The 14849-nt window shown below is 41.6% G+C and overlaps 1 protein-coding gene across 1 annotated transcript in view; it reads left to right on the forward strand.

The window, feature by feature from the left end:
* Window positions 1-717: 717 nt before the first annotated feature.
* dnah12 (dynein, axonemal, heavy chain 12) overlaps window positions 718-14849 on the forward strand; it is a 184003-nt gene continuing 169871 nt past the window's right edge. The window contains exons 1-4 of the mRNA XM_078203274.1: window positions 718-842; window positions 8728-8803; window positions 11969-12127; window positions 13768-13963. Of these exons, the coding sequence (XP_078059400.1) occupies window positions 827-842; window positions 8728-8803; window positions 11969-12127; window positions 13768-13963 (447 nt within the window). The 5' untranslated portion in view covers window positions 718-826. The remainder of the gene's footprint in view (window positions 843-8727; window positions 8804-11968; window positions 12128-13767; window positions 13964-14849) is intronic.

The following is a 14849-nucleotide window of genomic DNA, read 5'->3' on the forward strand; positions in this document are numbered from 1 at the left end:
TAAACAACTTTGGATTTAGACTATGGTGGCAATTCAGGAGGTTAAAGCAGCCCAAGCTGAACTCACATAAATATCTACGGGAGCTCAAGAGTTGGTATTTGATTTTGCTGGTATTTATCAAGAGGAATCTTTAGCTTGCTCAAATGTTCATGTAAGGTGGCAAGATGGCAATACTTCTAGGGGTCTGTGGAGAGGTGGAATTGAATATCATTGTGAGTGTAAAAGCTGACATTCATATTCTGTATAAATGATGAAGCAAATGCAACACAGGAAAGCTATGGTTCACCAAACGTACTGCCTGGGCACAGGAGAGTGACAATATAGTGCTTCCATTGAGACAGATAGACTAGAATCATGAAGCAATGCATATATGATTCCTCATCCAGGCTTGTTAATACTTGTGACCTTGTCAATAATTTACTGATTTGATCTTGCTTTATTCGCTCTCCTGCCTTCTATTAATATGAATTTTGTATATCAAGCAGAAATACAAAATTTAAAAAAATGAAATTACAGCTTTGGGATTACTGTAATGAAATATGAGGGGGAATTATTTTGTAGTGTGTGACAGAAGTGTGATGAAATACTAACTACTTCAAATGATTGGTGTTTATCTGAAGTATATCTCCTAATGAGTTCTATGTAATTTCAGTTAAATTACCTGTTCATGAAGCGATGTGTGGAGAGTAGCCCTGTGGTACCAATCCAGAAGGAGTGGCTGGACTCTATTCTGACTCTGGTACCACGCTCACTGAGAGAAGGAAAGGTGAGAGAGATCATTGTTAACGAACTATTTGCTGAAGTCGTCGAGGACTTTGAAAAGAGCATGAAGAGATTTCTAGGTACGTCATTGTTAACATAAACTGAACATGAATATTCTGGAGACTATTTAATTATTAAATGGACTAGATAATAGAAAATACAACCAACTGATCACTTAAACTGTGCTGAATATCTGATCATGTGAAGAATGCCACTTGAAGGAGGAGGATCATTAGTCCTTATATAACACAACTAATATTAGTCACCATCTTCTGAAAAAAAGTATGGGGAGAAAATCTGATGATATTATTTGTTGCTGTAACCAAATTTACTGCCTTGGAAAGAGTTATCAGATAGGTGTGTTTCTTAACAAAACAATTAAGTTGAAATGGGTACACCAATTTACAAATGTTTAACTGGTTAATTTTCAATTTTAACAACTACTGAGAAAGGTTTTATTAAACAATAATGTCATATTATCTAAGTATAGAGGGAGTGGAAAACACTTGCAAAGATGAAACGATAACTGCCAGGTTATACTTATCAGGGAAGGATGTATCTTTATTCTCTTGAAAAAAGATTAAGAGGTGACCTAATCGAAGGCTTTAAAGATACATGAATGTTTTTGACAGAGTAGTCACAGAAAAAATTGTTTTCTCTTGAGGGGAGGAGAAAAATTAGAGACTGTTAGCATAAGCTGGTTGCCAAGCAATCAAATCGAGAACTCAGAAGAAGTCTTTTTATCCAAGTGCTGAGAATGTTAAATTCCCCACCAGGTGGAGTAATTGAGGCAAATGGTACAGGTTCATTTAAAGGGAAACAGGATAAGTATATTTAAGTAAGTCTTCTGAACAATGTATGCCATTATTACTGTGCAAGTCGGTCACAACTTGTAGCCAGGAAGATGTACCCTGTTTTTTGCAAATTACCAAATCACCGATTTGCATTTCTCCACCACTGGCTTTGTGAAAATAGTATCTCTGTAGAATCTTCACAAAGTTCCCACATTTACTCATGAATTGCCCAATAAACTCTCTACGGACAGTTAATTCTCGTGCTTATCAGCATATGTATCCTTTTGATTACATGTTTTTTAATGACTGCCAAAAATCCTCCCTTCTTCTCTTGCCCAGAAGGTGATCAATAATAAGTGTTGAACATTATACCTTCATGTGGTGAGTTGATTTAGGAGATTAAATAAATGTAAAATTTTAAGAAGTTTATATTTTCTTTACATTTGTCTCTTTTTCTCTTTCACTCAATTCAACCTTTCTTTCTGTGCCTGATTTGATATTGAATTCGCCTGCTCCAATTTATCCTCCTCCTCAATGATTCATCTGTTCATTTCCCAATCCTAAAATCTTTTTGGTTAATGCGATGCACTATTTGTGCTATTGTTCACCAGTGTCCCAGGTGCCCTGTTGTCTCACAGCTCTTGTATCAACTCGCACTTCTAGAAATTTTGCAACCAACAGTACACAAACAATTTTAATAATGCATGCTGCAAAATACCCTATTTTAGTAAAATCTACCTCATGGGTCCAAACTTTGCAATCAGCAATGAACAAAAGGTAACCAGCTATCCATTACACTTACACCTGCGCACAGATTTGCTATGGGATTTTGCATCAGAACTTGCAGCTAAAATGAGTCTAAAGTAACAGGGCACCCTCTACAAGGCACCTGAGACTTTTGTGAACAAGAAGAACAACTGTACATCATTAACTGCTCAGATTGGGGAATCCATACTGAGCTCCGCAGGATCTATATCAGGAAGTATAAGCTGGAATAGTTAATTCAATACCAAATCAATTGCAAAAAACAAAATAAAATCAAGGAATGGATTTGAGATTAGGCGATAAAATCTTTTATTTAACTTTTTTCAAACTTCCAACAATAATTAAAATCTGAAGGAATGAGACTTTACAATTGTAAAGCAAATTTTCAATGTCAAAGAGCTGTTTGTTAGTAATTAAGACTAACCATGTTATTAAATAATATTTAGACTTCAATCAACAAGCCTTAACTTTTTCTGGCATGTTTAGTAGGTATCTGTCTGGTAGTTACAACAATATTACTGTCGAATCACTCAGCAAGAAACTATTCTAGTGAAACTTTTGTCGGAGCAAGGCAACCTGGACAACAGTTTCCTAATTTCTACATTTAACTGTGTATGCGAGTTTGCCAAATGTTGCTGCTTGATTTACTCCTTAATAACTTTGAACACTGATAGCCCACGGAGATGCGACATAGTTTTTGTGGCCCCTTTCTCAGGCTTTTACTGACCTACTTCATTCCCAAAGTGCATACACATTTCCATATCAAGTGCTCCATTTGCCACATTTGTTAAGGAATGTTGCCATCACTCTGGACCGAGAGAAGGCAGTCAAGGTTTTCCTTTTTGACAGGCGTCTCAAGAATGCAAGGTTCCATAGACTATACACCCGCTTGGCCTTGAATGCTGTATATAAATAGCTGGTATCTTTATCAAGTGAAAAAGACGATATTCCCTGAACAACCTGCTGGCCTGCAATCATAGGCAGTATGTTTGCAATCCTGATTTTTTTCTCCAATGCCAGTCTTCTGTTCAACCTTTACTTCACTTGACCAGCAAATCACAGTCTGCTATTCGACAATAAGGGCTGTCCCTGATAATTCTCTTCAGGAACCATGCGTACCTGCAAAGCACACCTGCAATGAATGTCATGCTGTCTCAAAGAACATCATCAAGCAAACAATCAGCAAAGTAAGACAATGCTTCTGCTGTGTGGACCATCCTGGGGGAGCTTTGCAGTATACCCTTGAGCGATATTGAAATTTGTCGTTGTATTCTGCATACTCCACTATTATGCTATTAGGAGAGCCTTTACCACCACATGGGCAGCAACACGTGCAGGAGCAGAAAGAGGAGTCTGAATAATAAAAGATATGTTAAAATGATAAATTTATCCCCACAACCATAAATCTTTTAACTTGTAACTTTGATGGTATGAGACATGCAATGGCTAGGATAAGCTGGCAAAGGATACTTAAGGGATTGACAGTGCATAGGCAATGGCAAACATTTAAAGAACACATGTATGAACTTCGGCAACTGTACATCCCTGTCTGGTGTAAGAGTAAAACAGGGAAGGTGGCTCAACCCTGGCTAACAAGGGAAATCAGGGATAGTGTTAAAGTCAACGAGGACGTGTTGTGGGAAATGTACCACTGAGTCAGGCTTGAAGGTTTCAAGAATACAGTTTTATTTTAACGAAGCTTCGTGGAGACAAGGCACTAACAAGCAGCAAACCTTCTCTCAATGAGACAATAGGAGAGGTCCATCTTTATACCCTTTACACAATAGATGGACCGGACATCTAGCCATTATCACATCATTGTAATCAAGTAGGTGATCGATCGTTAACACATCGTTATAGACAGATACAGACATAAGCATGTTAACATCACATTGTTTCATAGGATGGGTACATTTTCCCTATCAATGACTTTAGTTTCGGTCTATTCATACAGTAATTTACAGTAATTGGTTTTCCTGCATTTATGTATTCCCGATCCCATCTGTAGCTAATCTCTTTACCCAACCCTATTGTCCTTATCCTAAAGAGTGCCTCAAGCCCTGGCTGGCTTCCTGCAGGATCTGATTCCTGCATATTTAACTTTAAATAGCTGTCTGTCCTTTATGTTTTCATCTCAAGTGGCTGTCTGTACTAAAAGTCAGTGCCTGTTTAATGTCTCTTTCCCAGGCGACTGTTTATGTGCCAGGCAGTCATTTTTTAAAGTGTACTCATCTGTATATTTTTCCCCACTTCAGGAGGCATATAAATTGGCCAGAAAAAGCACCAAACCTGAGGACTGGGAGAAATTTAAAATTCAGCAGAAGGGACAACGGGGTTTAATTTGGAAGGGGCAAATAGAATACAAAAATAAGCTTGCAGAAAACATAAAAACTGACTATAAAAGCTTCTATAGGTATGTGAAGAGAAAAAGACTGGTGAAGACAAATGTAGGTCCCTTACAGTTAGAATCAGGTGAATTCATAATGGGCAACAAAGAGATGGCAGACCAGCTGAACAAATACTCTGGATCTGTCTTAACTAAGGAGGACACAAATAATCTTCCAGAAATAATAGGGGACAGAGGGTCTAGCATGAAGGAGGAACTGAAGAAAATCCTTAAGAGTCAGGAAATTGTATTGGGGAAATTGCTGGGATTAAAACCCGGTAAGTCCCCAGGGCTTGATGCTCTGTATCCCAGAGTACTTAAGGAAGCGGTCCTAGAAATAGTGGACGCATTGGTGATCAGTTTCCAGCATTCTCTAGACTCTGGAAGAGTTCCAGTGGGTTGGAGGGTAGCTAATGTAACCCCACTTTTCAAAAAAGGACGGAGAGAGAAAACGGGGAATTATAGACCAGTTAGCCTGACATCAATGGTGGGGAAAATGCTGAAGTCAATTATTAAGAATGTAATGACTGAGCATTTGGAAAGCAGCGACAGAATCGGTCCAAGTCAGCTTGGATTCACTAAAGGGAAATTGTGCTTGACGAATCTTCTGCAATTTTTTGAGGATGTGACCAGTAGAGTGCAAGGCTGAACCAGTCTGGACTTTCAAAAGACCTTTGACAAGGTCCCACACAGGAGATTAATGAGCAAAATTAAAACTCATGGTATTGGGGGTAATGTATTGATGTGGATAGAGAACTGGTTGGCAGACAGGAAGCAGAGAGTGGGAATCAATGGATCCTTTTCAGAGTGGCAGGCAGTGACTAGTGGGGTACCGCAGGGTTCAGTGCTGGGACTCCAGCTGTTCACAATATACGTTAATGACTTGGACGAAAGAATTTAATGCAATATCTCCAAATTTGCAGATGACACTAAGCTGGGTGGCAGTGTGTGCTGTGAGGAGGATGCTAAAAGGCTGCAGGGTGACTTGGACAGGCTGACTGAGTGGGCAAATGCTTGGCAAATGCAATATAATGTGGATAAATGTGAGGTTATCCACTTTGGTGGCAAAAACATGAAGGAAGATTATTATCTGAATGGTGGTAGTTTAGGAAAAGGGGAAGTGCAACATGACCTGGGTGTCATGGTGGAATAGTGGCTGAAGGTTGGAATGAAGCAGGCACTGAGGAAAGCTAATGGCATGCTGGCCTTCATAGCATGAGGATTTGAGTATAGGAGTAAGAATGTCTTGGTGCAGTTATACAGGGCCTTGGGTGAGGCCACATCTTGAGTATTGTGTGTACTTTTGGTCTCCTAGTCTGAGGAAGGACATTCTTGCTATTGAGGGAGTCCAGCGAAGATTCACCAGCCTGATTCCTGGAATAGCAGGACTGACATGAAGAGAGACTGGATCGACTGGATCACTGGAAGATAGAAGAATGAGAGGGGATCTCATAGAAACATGTAAAATCCTGGTGAGACTGGATAGGCTAGATGTGGGAAGAATGTTCCTGATGTTGGTAGGTCCTGAACTAGGGATCACAGTCTAAGAATAAGGGATAAGCCATTCAGGACTGAGGTGAGGAAGAACTTCTCCATTCAGAGAGTTGCGAACCTGTGGAATTTTCTACCACAGAAAGCTGTTGGGGCCAGTTCGTTAGATGTGTTCAAGAAAGAGCTTGATGTGGCTCTTGCGACTAAAGGGATCAAGGGGTATGGAAAGAAAGCAGGAGAGGGATACTGAAAGTGCATGATCAGCCATGATCATATTGAATGGTGGTGCAGGCTCAAAGGGCCAAATGGCCTACTCCTGCACCTATTTTCTATGTTTCTATGTTTTACCCATGCCAAAAACTCATCATCGTCACTGACCATTTTATTGGTCTGAACCAGACTGTTCGCTAGCTCAGCAATCTATTTGATCCGAAACTGGGTTTCTGATCCCATAGCCTCTCTATCACCAAACTGCCCTGAATTCTCAGTCTTCTTATTCATCCTTCAACCCGTTTAGCAGCTGCGCCTTTAGCCTTGTGATGCAAACAAGTTTATGAATTAAGAGCAGGAGTAGGCCATTCGACCCATCAAGCCAGCTCAGCCACTTGATAAGATCATGGCTGATCTGATGTTGGCCTCAACTCCAGTTCCTGTCTACCTCCTATACCCTTTGACTACCTTGTCATCAAGAATTTATGCAAAATTTGGACTATCTATAGATGATCTGCACTTTTCTCAGGAAACCCGTCCACCTTTAAGATCTTCCTAAAAAGCCACCTCATTGACTGACCCAAGTCAAAGATTCAAATATCTCTCCCTTTGCCTTAGTGCTCCTTTCTTCAAAAACAAAATACAGGTTCTGGCTCTTGTTCTCTGGCTATCTCCAAGTGAGCGACAGAATTGAACTGACAACACTCATTATTTTGAGTGGCATGTTTGAACCCTTGAGTGAAACTACAGCCTTAAAACCACTTCTGACTAGGCAGCGTGGCTCCAGATGTCATGGTGTCAGTGGTTTCGGATTACAGATATTGTTCCGAAGTTGCCTATAGGTTAAAAATGTGGTGTTTGACAAATGTAAATATTGAAAAGAAATGCTGAAACCAAAAGAAGAGTTCATATAGCATTGTCTCTTTAAAAAGCATGTGTTTTTTGCTTGGATTTTTAAATTGAAGAAAATAGGCTGCAGAAGCCAATTTTGCAACCTTGTGTCAAAAGCCTAGCAGCCAGAGTTCCAGCATAGCAAAACAGGCTTTTGAATTGGACCAACGAGTTTGAAGCAAGCACCCAGAGATACAGAAACAATTGAATTCAAATTTGAGCGTTGTTGACAGCCTCAAGCCACTCAAATTGCAGGGATACTGAGAGGTAATTCTAGGTATTTAAACTTGGACAAGGGGAAATAACGGTTAGAGTAATCTTGCCACCTGTTTAGTCAGAAGGATGAAGAGGCGAGCCTCTCATATAGAATCCTGCAATTTAATGTATGTCTTCATAAAACTTACCATCTACAGTCGGAAAATAGATCAGCTCAAAAGATGTGTCAGACCTGAAAAACAAAGACCTTCAGACTTCTAACAAGTGCCTGGTTGTTTCTTTATCCTTTTGAGAATGACTGGAATTTATAAGCCTCTATTTCATTCATGAATCTTGAATTAGACAGCATTCTATTGGGGAGTTTATTCAGTTTGTTAATTGTTTTTGTAAGGTTGTCACCAGTTTAAAATCAATACCTGTTAATTGTTCATGATAGAGAGTGTCCGATTCTTCTTTAATTTATCTAAACTAATAACTTCCTACCCCCTCACACACACTTACTTACGATTACGAGGCGAGGTATATCCCTTTGGGTGGTTCCAAAATCACGCAGATGGAAACATTACCTCCGTGTTGTAACAAAATCCACACTATACAATTTTTAAAATTACTAAACGTTTGTTGAGTGACAAGCCTACTTGATTCCCAGGCAAGATCTTCGGACCATGTCCCAATCATGACCTAAATTTTTAACTTTCTTTCTCCACAGATGCTGCCAGACCTACTGAGTATTGTCAGCATTTTCTGTTTTTATTTCATTAGACTTTGTATTCACTTTGTTTTTTTAAACTAATTAGAGAATGAAGGAAACTATATTCCATAGCTAGTATACTTTAGGTAATTTTAAATAGACTATTAATGGTTGAATTGTACTATTAAAAATATAACATATGTAGCCTACCTTTCTTTTATTTCATGGTTAGTATAATTCTATGCTTTGAAATTTTAGCATTTGCAGTATTTTGCCTTATTTTAGATTTGCGTGAAGTGCTGCATGATTACCATACTCAGGCATTCAATACATATTCATATAACCTTTAGATAACTAAATGCTTAGCCTAATAAGATAATAACATCTATCTGTTTGAATCCAGCTCTGCACAGATCAATTGATCATCAATAATTCTGATCAGGCTCATTTTAAAGTTAGTAAATTAGCTTGGAATATACAGCCAAGCTTATCAACTTGTTGTCAACATTTTTATGTTTTAGTGAAAAGTGTTCTTGTAAAGCCAGATGTGACAGGGCTTGAGTATGAAGACTCTGAACCTCTTCCACAGGATCCAGTGTGAGTATAATGCCAGTATAGTCTGATACTAAAGCAGATGAGTACTCTTGGATTTTCAATGTTCTTCAGTTATTTGCCTCCATTTATGATAATGTGAATATTTTCTTCAGTCATACATCCAGAGTTTGACAATCCAAAGACTGGAAGCTTTGGCTTGGCATGGGCATATACATGCATGGCTTCTTTTTAGTGTTAGGTTCAAGAATTTATCGACACTGCGTGGTCTGGTACAAGCATACAGGTTTACTAGGAGTTCCTTCTCTGTCTTACATGATGTTCAGTAAGAAGTCTCACAACACCAGGTTAAAGTCCAACAGGTTTATTTGGTAGCAAATACCATAAGCTTTCGGAGCAATGCTCCTTCGTCAGATGGAGTGGTCTCTGTTCTCAAACAGGGCACAGACACAGAAATCAAATTACAGAATACTGATTAGAATGCAAATCTCTACAGCCAGCCAGGTCTTAAATGTACAGACAATGTGGGGGGAGGGAGCATTCAACACAGGTTAAAGAGATGTGTATTGTCTCCAGACAGTACAGCTTGTGAAATTGTGCAAGTCCAGGAGGCAAGCTGTGGGGGTTACTGATAATGTGACATAAATCCAACATCCCGGTTTAGACCGTCCTCACGTGTGCGGAACTTGGCTATCAGTTTCTGCTCAGTGACTCTGCGCTGTCGTGTGTCGTGAAGGCCGCCTTGGAGAACGCTTACCTGAAGATCCAAGGCTGAATGCCCGTGACTGCTGAAGTGCTCCCCCACAGGAAGAGAACAGTCTTGCCTGGTGATTGTCGAGCGGTGTTCATTCATCCGTTGTCGTAGCGTCTGCATGGTTTCCCCAATGTACCATGCCTCGGGACATCCTTTCTTGCAGCGTATCAGGGAGACAACGTTGGCCGAGTTGCAAGAGTAGGTACCGTGTACCTGGTAGATGGTGTTCTCACGTGAGATGATGGCATCCGTGTTGATGATCCGGCACGTCTTGCAGAGGTTGCTGTGGCAGGGTTGTGTGATGTCGTGGTCACTGTTCTCCTGAAGGCTGGGTAGTTTGCTGCGGACAATGGTCTGTTTGAGGTTCCGTGGTTGTTTGAAGGCAAGAAGTGGGGGTGTGGGGATGGCCTTGGCGAGATGTTCGTCTTCATCAATGACATGTTGAAGGCTCCGGAGGAGATGCCGTAGCTTCTCCGCTCCGGGGAAGTACTGGACGACGAAGGGTACTCTGTCCACCGTGTCCCGTGTTTGTCTTCTGAGGAGGTCGGTGCGGTTTTTCACTGTGGCGCGTCGGAACTGTTGATCGATGAGTCGAGCGCCATATCCTGTTCTTATGAGGGCATCTTTCAGCGTCTGGAGGTGTCTGTTGCGATCCTCCTCATCCGAGCAGATCCTGTGTATTCGGAGGGCTTGTCCGTAGGGGATGGCTTCTTTTACGTGTTTAGGGTGGAAGCTGGAGAAGTGGAGCATCATGAGGTTATCCGTGGGCTTGCGGTACAGTGAGGTGCTGAGGTGACCGTCCTTAATGGAGATGCGTGTGTCCAAGAATGCAACCGATTCCGGAGAGTAGTCCATGGTGAGTCTGATGGTTCCAAGAATGCAACCGATTCCGGAGAGTAGTCCATGGTGAGCCTGATGGTTCCAAGAATGCAACCGATTCCGGAGAGTAGTCCTCATAAGAACAGGATATGGCGCTCGACTCATCGATCAACAGTTCCGATGCGCCACAGCGAAAAACCGCACCGACCTCCTCAGAAGACAAACACGGGGCACGGTGGACAGAGTACCCTTCGTCGTCCAGTACTTCCCCGGAGCGGAGAAGCTACGGCATCTCCTCCGGAGCCTTCAACATGTCATTGATGAAGACGAACATCTCGCCAAGGCCATCCCCACACCCCCACTTCTTGCCTTCAAACAACCACGGAACCTCAAACAGACCATTGTCCGCAGCAAACTACCCAGCCTTCAGGAGAACAGTGACCACGACACCACACAACCCTGCCACAGCAACCTCTGCAAGACGTGCCGGATCATCAACACGGATGCCATCATCTCACGTGAGAACACCATCTACCAGGTACACGGTACCTACTCTTGCAACTCGGCCAACGTTGTCTACCTGATACGCTGCAAGAAAGGATGTCCCGAGGCATGGTACATTGGGGAAACCATGCAGACGCTACGACAACGGATGAATGAACACCGCTCGACAATCACCAGGCAAGACTGTTCTCTTCCTGTGGGGGAGCACTTCAGCAGTCACGGGCATTCAGCCTTGGATCTTCAGGTAAGCATTCTCCAAGGCGGCCTTCACGACACACGACAGCGCAGAGTCACTGAGCAGAAACTGATAGCCAAGTTCCGCACATGTGAGGACGGTCTAAACCAGGATGTTGGATTTATGTCACATTATCAGTAACCCCCACAGCTTGCCTCCTGGACTTGCACAATTTCACAAGCTGTACTGTCTGGAGACAATACACATCTCTTTAACCTGTGTTGAATGCTCCCTCCCCCCACATTGTCTGTACATTTAAGACCTGGCTGGCTGTAGAGATTTGCATTCTAATCAGTATTCTGTAATTTGATTTCTGTGTCTGTGCCCTGTTTGAGAACAGAGACCACTCCATCTGACGAAGGAGCATTGCTCCGAAAGCTTATGGTATTTGCTACCAAATAAACCTGTTGGACTTTAACCTGGTGTTGTGAGACTTCTTACTGTGCTTACCCCAGTCCAACGCCGGCATCTCCACATCATTACATGATGTTACCAGTCTCCTATTTTCTCTTACACAGTCATTATTATATATTACTCCAGAGAACACCCATTTATATTTACATTCATTGGTTAATTAAACACATTTACAGAGGTGGCCGACACTAATTGGTTCTGACCTCTGATCATGCACTGTCCATGAGTCTCTGCCAAGGTTAGCTGATCACAGCGCTGTGAATATAAGCAGCACATCCCAGCATGTTGTAACATTGTAACATGCCCCAGGACAAGTAAAACCTGAAACGTCAGCATGATTTATCTCATGAGAAAATGTTAGTATAAATACATTGTGGAAATTGTTATAATTGTTTTGTATCTATGTTTTTTTCCATTAGGTGTATTTTACTTTTAGCACGCTGAATCTTTGATTTATGTGGATGTTAACATTTTTTATTTTTAGTGGTTTGGACTACTCTCAACCTTGGCATGAGAGCTTTGTGAAAGCTCGAGAGGAGATTAAAAAGAATCTCTACATCCTTCATCCAGTCATGCAGGCAGTTCTCGATTTGGGTTATGTTACTTTTTCCAACTTGATTCTTGTGAATGTGTCTGATTGCAGGTATGAAGAACTATTTTTTAATGTCAAGAATCAATCTATTTTGTAACAGGACATTTTCAAATCTAATTTCGCGGACATTTAAAACGCTGACATTATAAAAATTTACAAACAGCAGTGATTTTTAAACATTCATTGGCCGGAATCTTACCACTGTTCACGCTGGTAGGATTTTCCCATCCTGCCGCAGTGAACAGAGATTGGCTGACTGCCAAATTCTCCGACCTTGCTATAGCGGGAGCGTGGCGTGAACGGCAGGTAAGATCGCGCCCATTATGTTTTGCAAAAAATAATGTTGTTGTCTTGTTACTTTGCATTTGTATACTATGAATTGAATTACTAATTAGACGGTGGTTGGCACTGCTGCCTCACAGCGCCAGGGACCCAGGCTCGATTCTGACCTTGGGTGTCAATCTGTGTGGAGTATGCATGTTCTCCCCATGTCTGTGTGGGTTTTCTCCAGGTGCTCAGGTTCCCTCCCACTGTCCAAAGTTAAGTGGATTGGCCATGCTAAACCTCCCCTTAGTGTCCAAAGATGTGTAGGTTAGGGGGATTAGTGGGGTAAATGTGGGATTACATGGATAGTCATGATGTGGAGATGCCGGCGTTGGACTGGGGTAAACACAGTAAGAAGTTTAACAACACCAGGTTAAAGTCCAACAGGTTTATTTGGTAGCAAAAGCCACAACAATACTCACAATATTGAGATGAATGGCAAGTTACTTTTTTAAAGGAAGCATTGTGGTGCAGCATGTGAAAATAATTCATCTCCTCTCTTCAATTATTACCTGACACCAACAGGCAAACCCATTCTGATGTTTTTAATAATATAATCTCCCCCTATGTGACTGGATAGTTTAAGAGCTTAAACAATGGTATAAGGTTCAAAACTACAACTTGAGATCCAGAGGTAGCAATGCTATCAATATTTTCCTTGCTATTTCTTGATTTTTCGAGTCCCAATTATTTTCCATTTAGTCACAATTTCTTTCCTTCCTGAAAAAGTTACATAATTCCATTACAGTAGTATTCTAAAATTTCTGTACTTATATTAACTTACTCAAGCTCTGTTTGATAAAATACCTCAATAGTTTTTTTTTGTTAAATTTTCCCATTCATTTGGCTGGAATTTTCCGACCAGCGGGATCTTTTGGTCCCACCAATGGCGAGGGCTGTATTCAACGGAGAACCCTGTTTTCAAGACCAGAAGATCCTGCCACCGGCCAATGGCAGGCCACTTTGCCACGATGACACACAGCAGATTGTGTGGAAAATCACACCCATTTATTTTCCCTTTCCTCACTCTACCATTCTGCAGATTGAGATGTGAAGGTTATTTTTCTCTATCGTTCTGTAAAGAGCTGATTGTTAGGAGGTGTGTGATAACAACATGAGTCAGCCTTCTGCCAATTTTCAGCTCCCTGCACCCACTCCCAATCATGAAGCACTGATCCTCTATTTTGCATCTACCCCAATAGTGTGGCGGAGAGCAGAGGCCTCTGTAAAGGGTATCTTGAGCAGGAATTCTACTGTTCAATGGCATAGCATATTGGAGCATCAGTGCACTTGAGTATCTGATCTCTTAAACAAAATTGAGATTGGTTTCTTAACTAACTAAACTTTCTTTTTAATAATTGATTTAGATCTAAAGGACCAATTGAATGTGAATCATTCAAGAATAATGTGGTGATAGAGCATGGAAAAATGGAAAAAAAGATAATGGGTACATGGTACCCCAAAGTTCTCAGTCTTCTTACTGACAAAGAGAAGACAAAGGACATTAAACCCGAGAAAATTGATTGTTTCTACTCGAGTGCTAATGTTCTGATAGGCAATCAGGTAAGACAATGTTGTGACTTGTTTTAGGGTCTCATGGATGTTTATCACAGAATGGTTACAGCACAGAAGGTTGTGCAGTACAGCCGGGCCACCATTGTGGTGAGCTTGTGGGTGGGAAAAATCGTCCACAGCTGCAACACCCAGACAGGCAGAAAGAGCCACTGGCCTCCCTGGAGTGGTGTCCAATTGGTCTGCTGCCAGGAGGCTGCTTCCAGACATCTAAATTGCCCCAGTGCCTTTGGGAATCTTGGCACCAACTAGGAAATCCCAGTGTACCTCCTGTAATTGGCCTTAAGAGACTCTTAATGAGTCAGGATAGCCACCCGCTGTGTGTGGATGGATTGCCCTGCCACACACCCATCACATTTCTGCAGAAATGGCCTGGGGCACAGATGGAGTTGGGGAACTGAGACACTGGCTAGCCACTATTTTTATCTCTCTTCCAAACAAAGCCTACACGCTTAGAACATAGAACATAGAACATTACAGCGCAGAACAGGCCCTTCGGCCCACGATGTTGCACCGACCAGTTAAAAAAACAAAAAAAAAACTGTGACCCTCCAACCTAAACCAATTTCTTTTCGTCCATGAACCTGTCTACGGATCTCTTAAACGCCCCCAAACTAGGCGCATTTACAACTGATGCTGGCAGGGCATTCCAATCCCTCACCACCCTCTGGGTAAAGAACCTACCCCTGACATCGGTTCTATAACTACCCCCCCTCAATTTAAAGCCATGCCCCCTCGTGCTGGATTTCTCCATCAGAGGAAAAAGGCTATCACTATCCACCCTATCTAAACCTCTAATCATCTTATATGTTTCAATAAGATCCCCTCTTAGCCGCCGCCTTTCCAGCGAAAACAATCCCAAATCCCTCAGCCTCTC

The sequence above is a fragment of the Mustelus asterias genome, chromosome 3 (genome assembly GCF_964213995.1).
Source record: "Mustelus asterias chromosome 3, sMusAst1.hap1.1, whole genome shotgun sequence".
In the NCBI taxonomy this organism is placed as follows: Eukaryota; Metazoa; Chordata; class Chondrichthyes; order Carcharhiniformes; family Triakidae; genus Mustelus; species Mustelus asterias.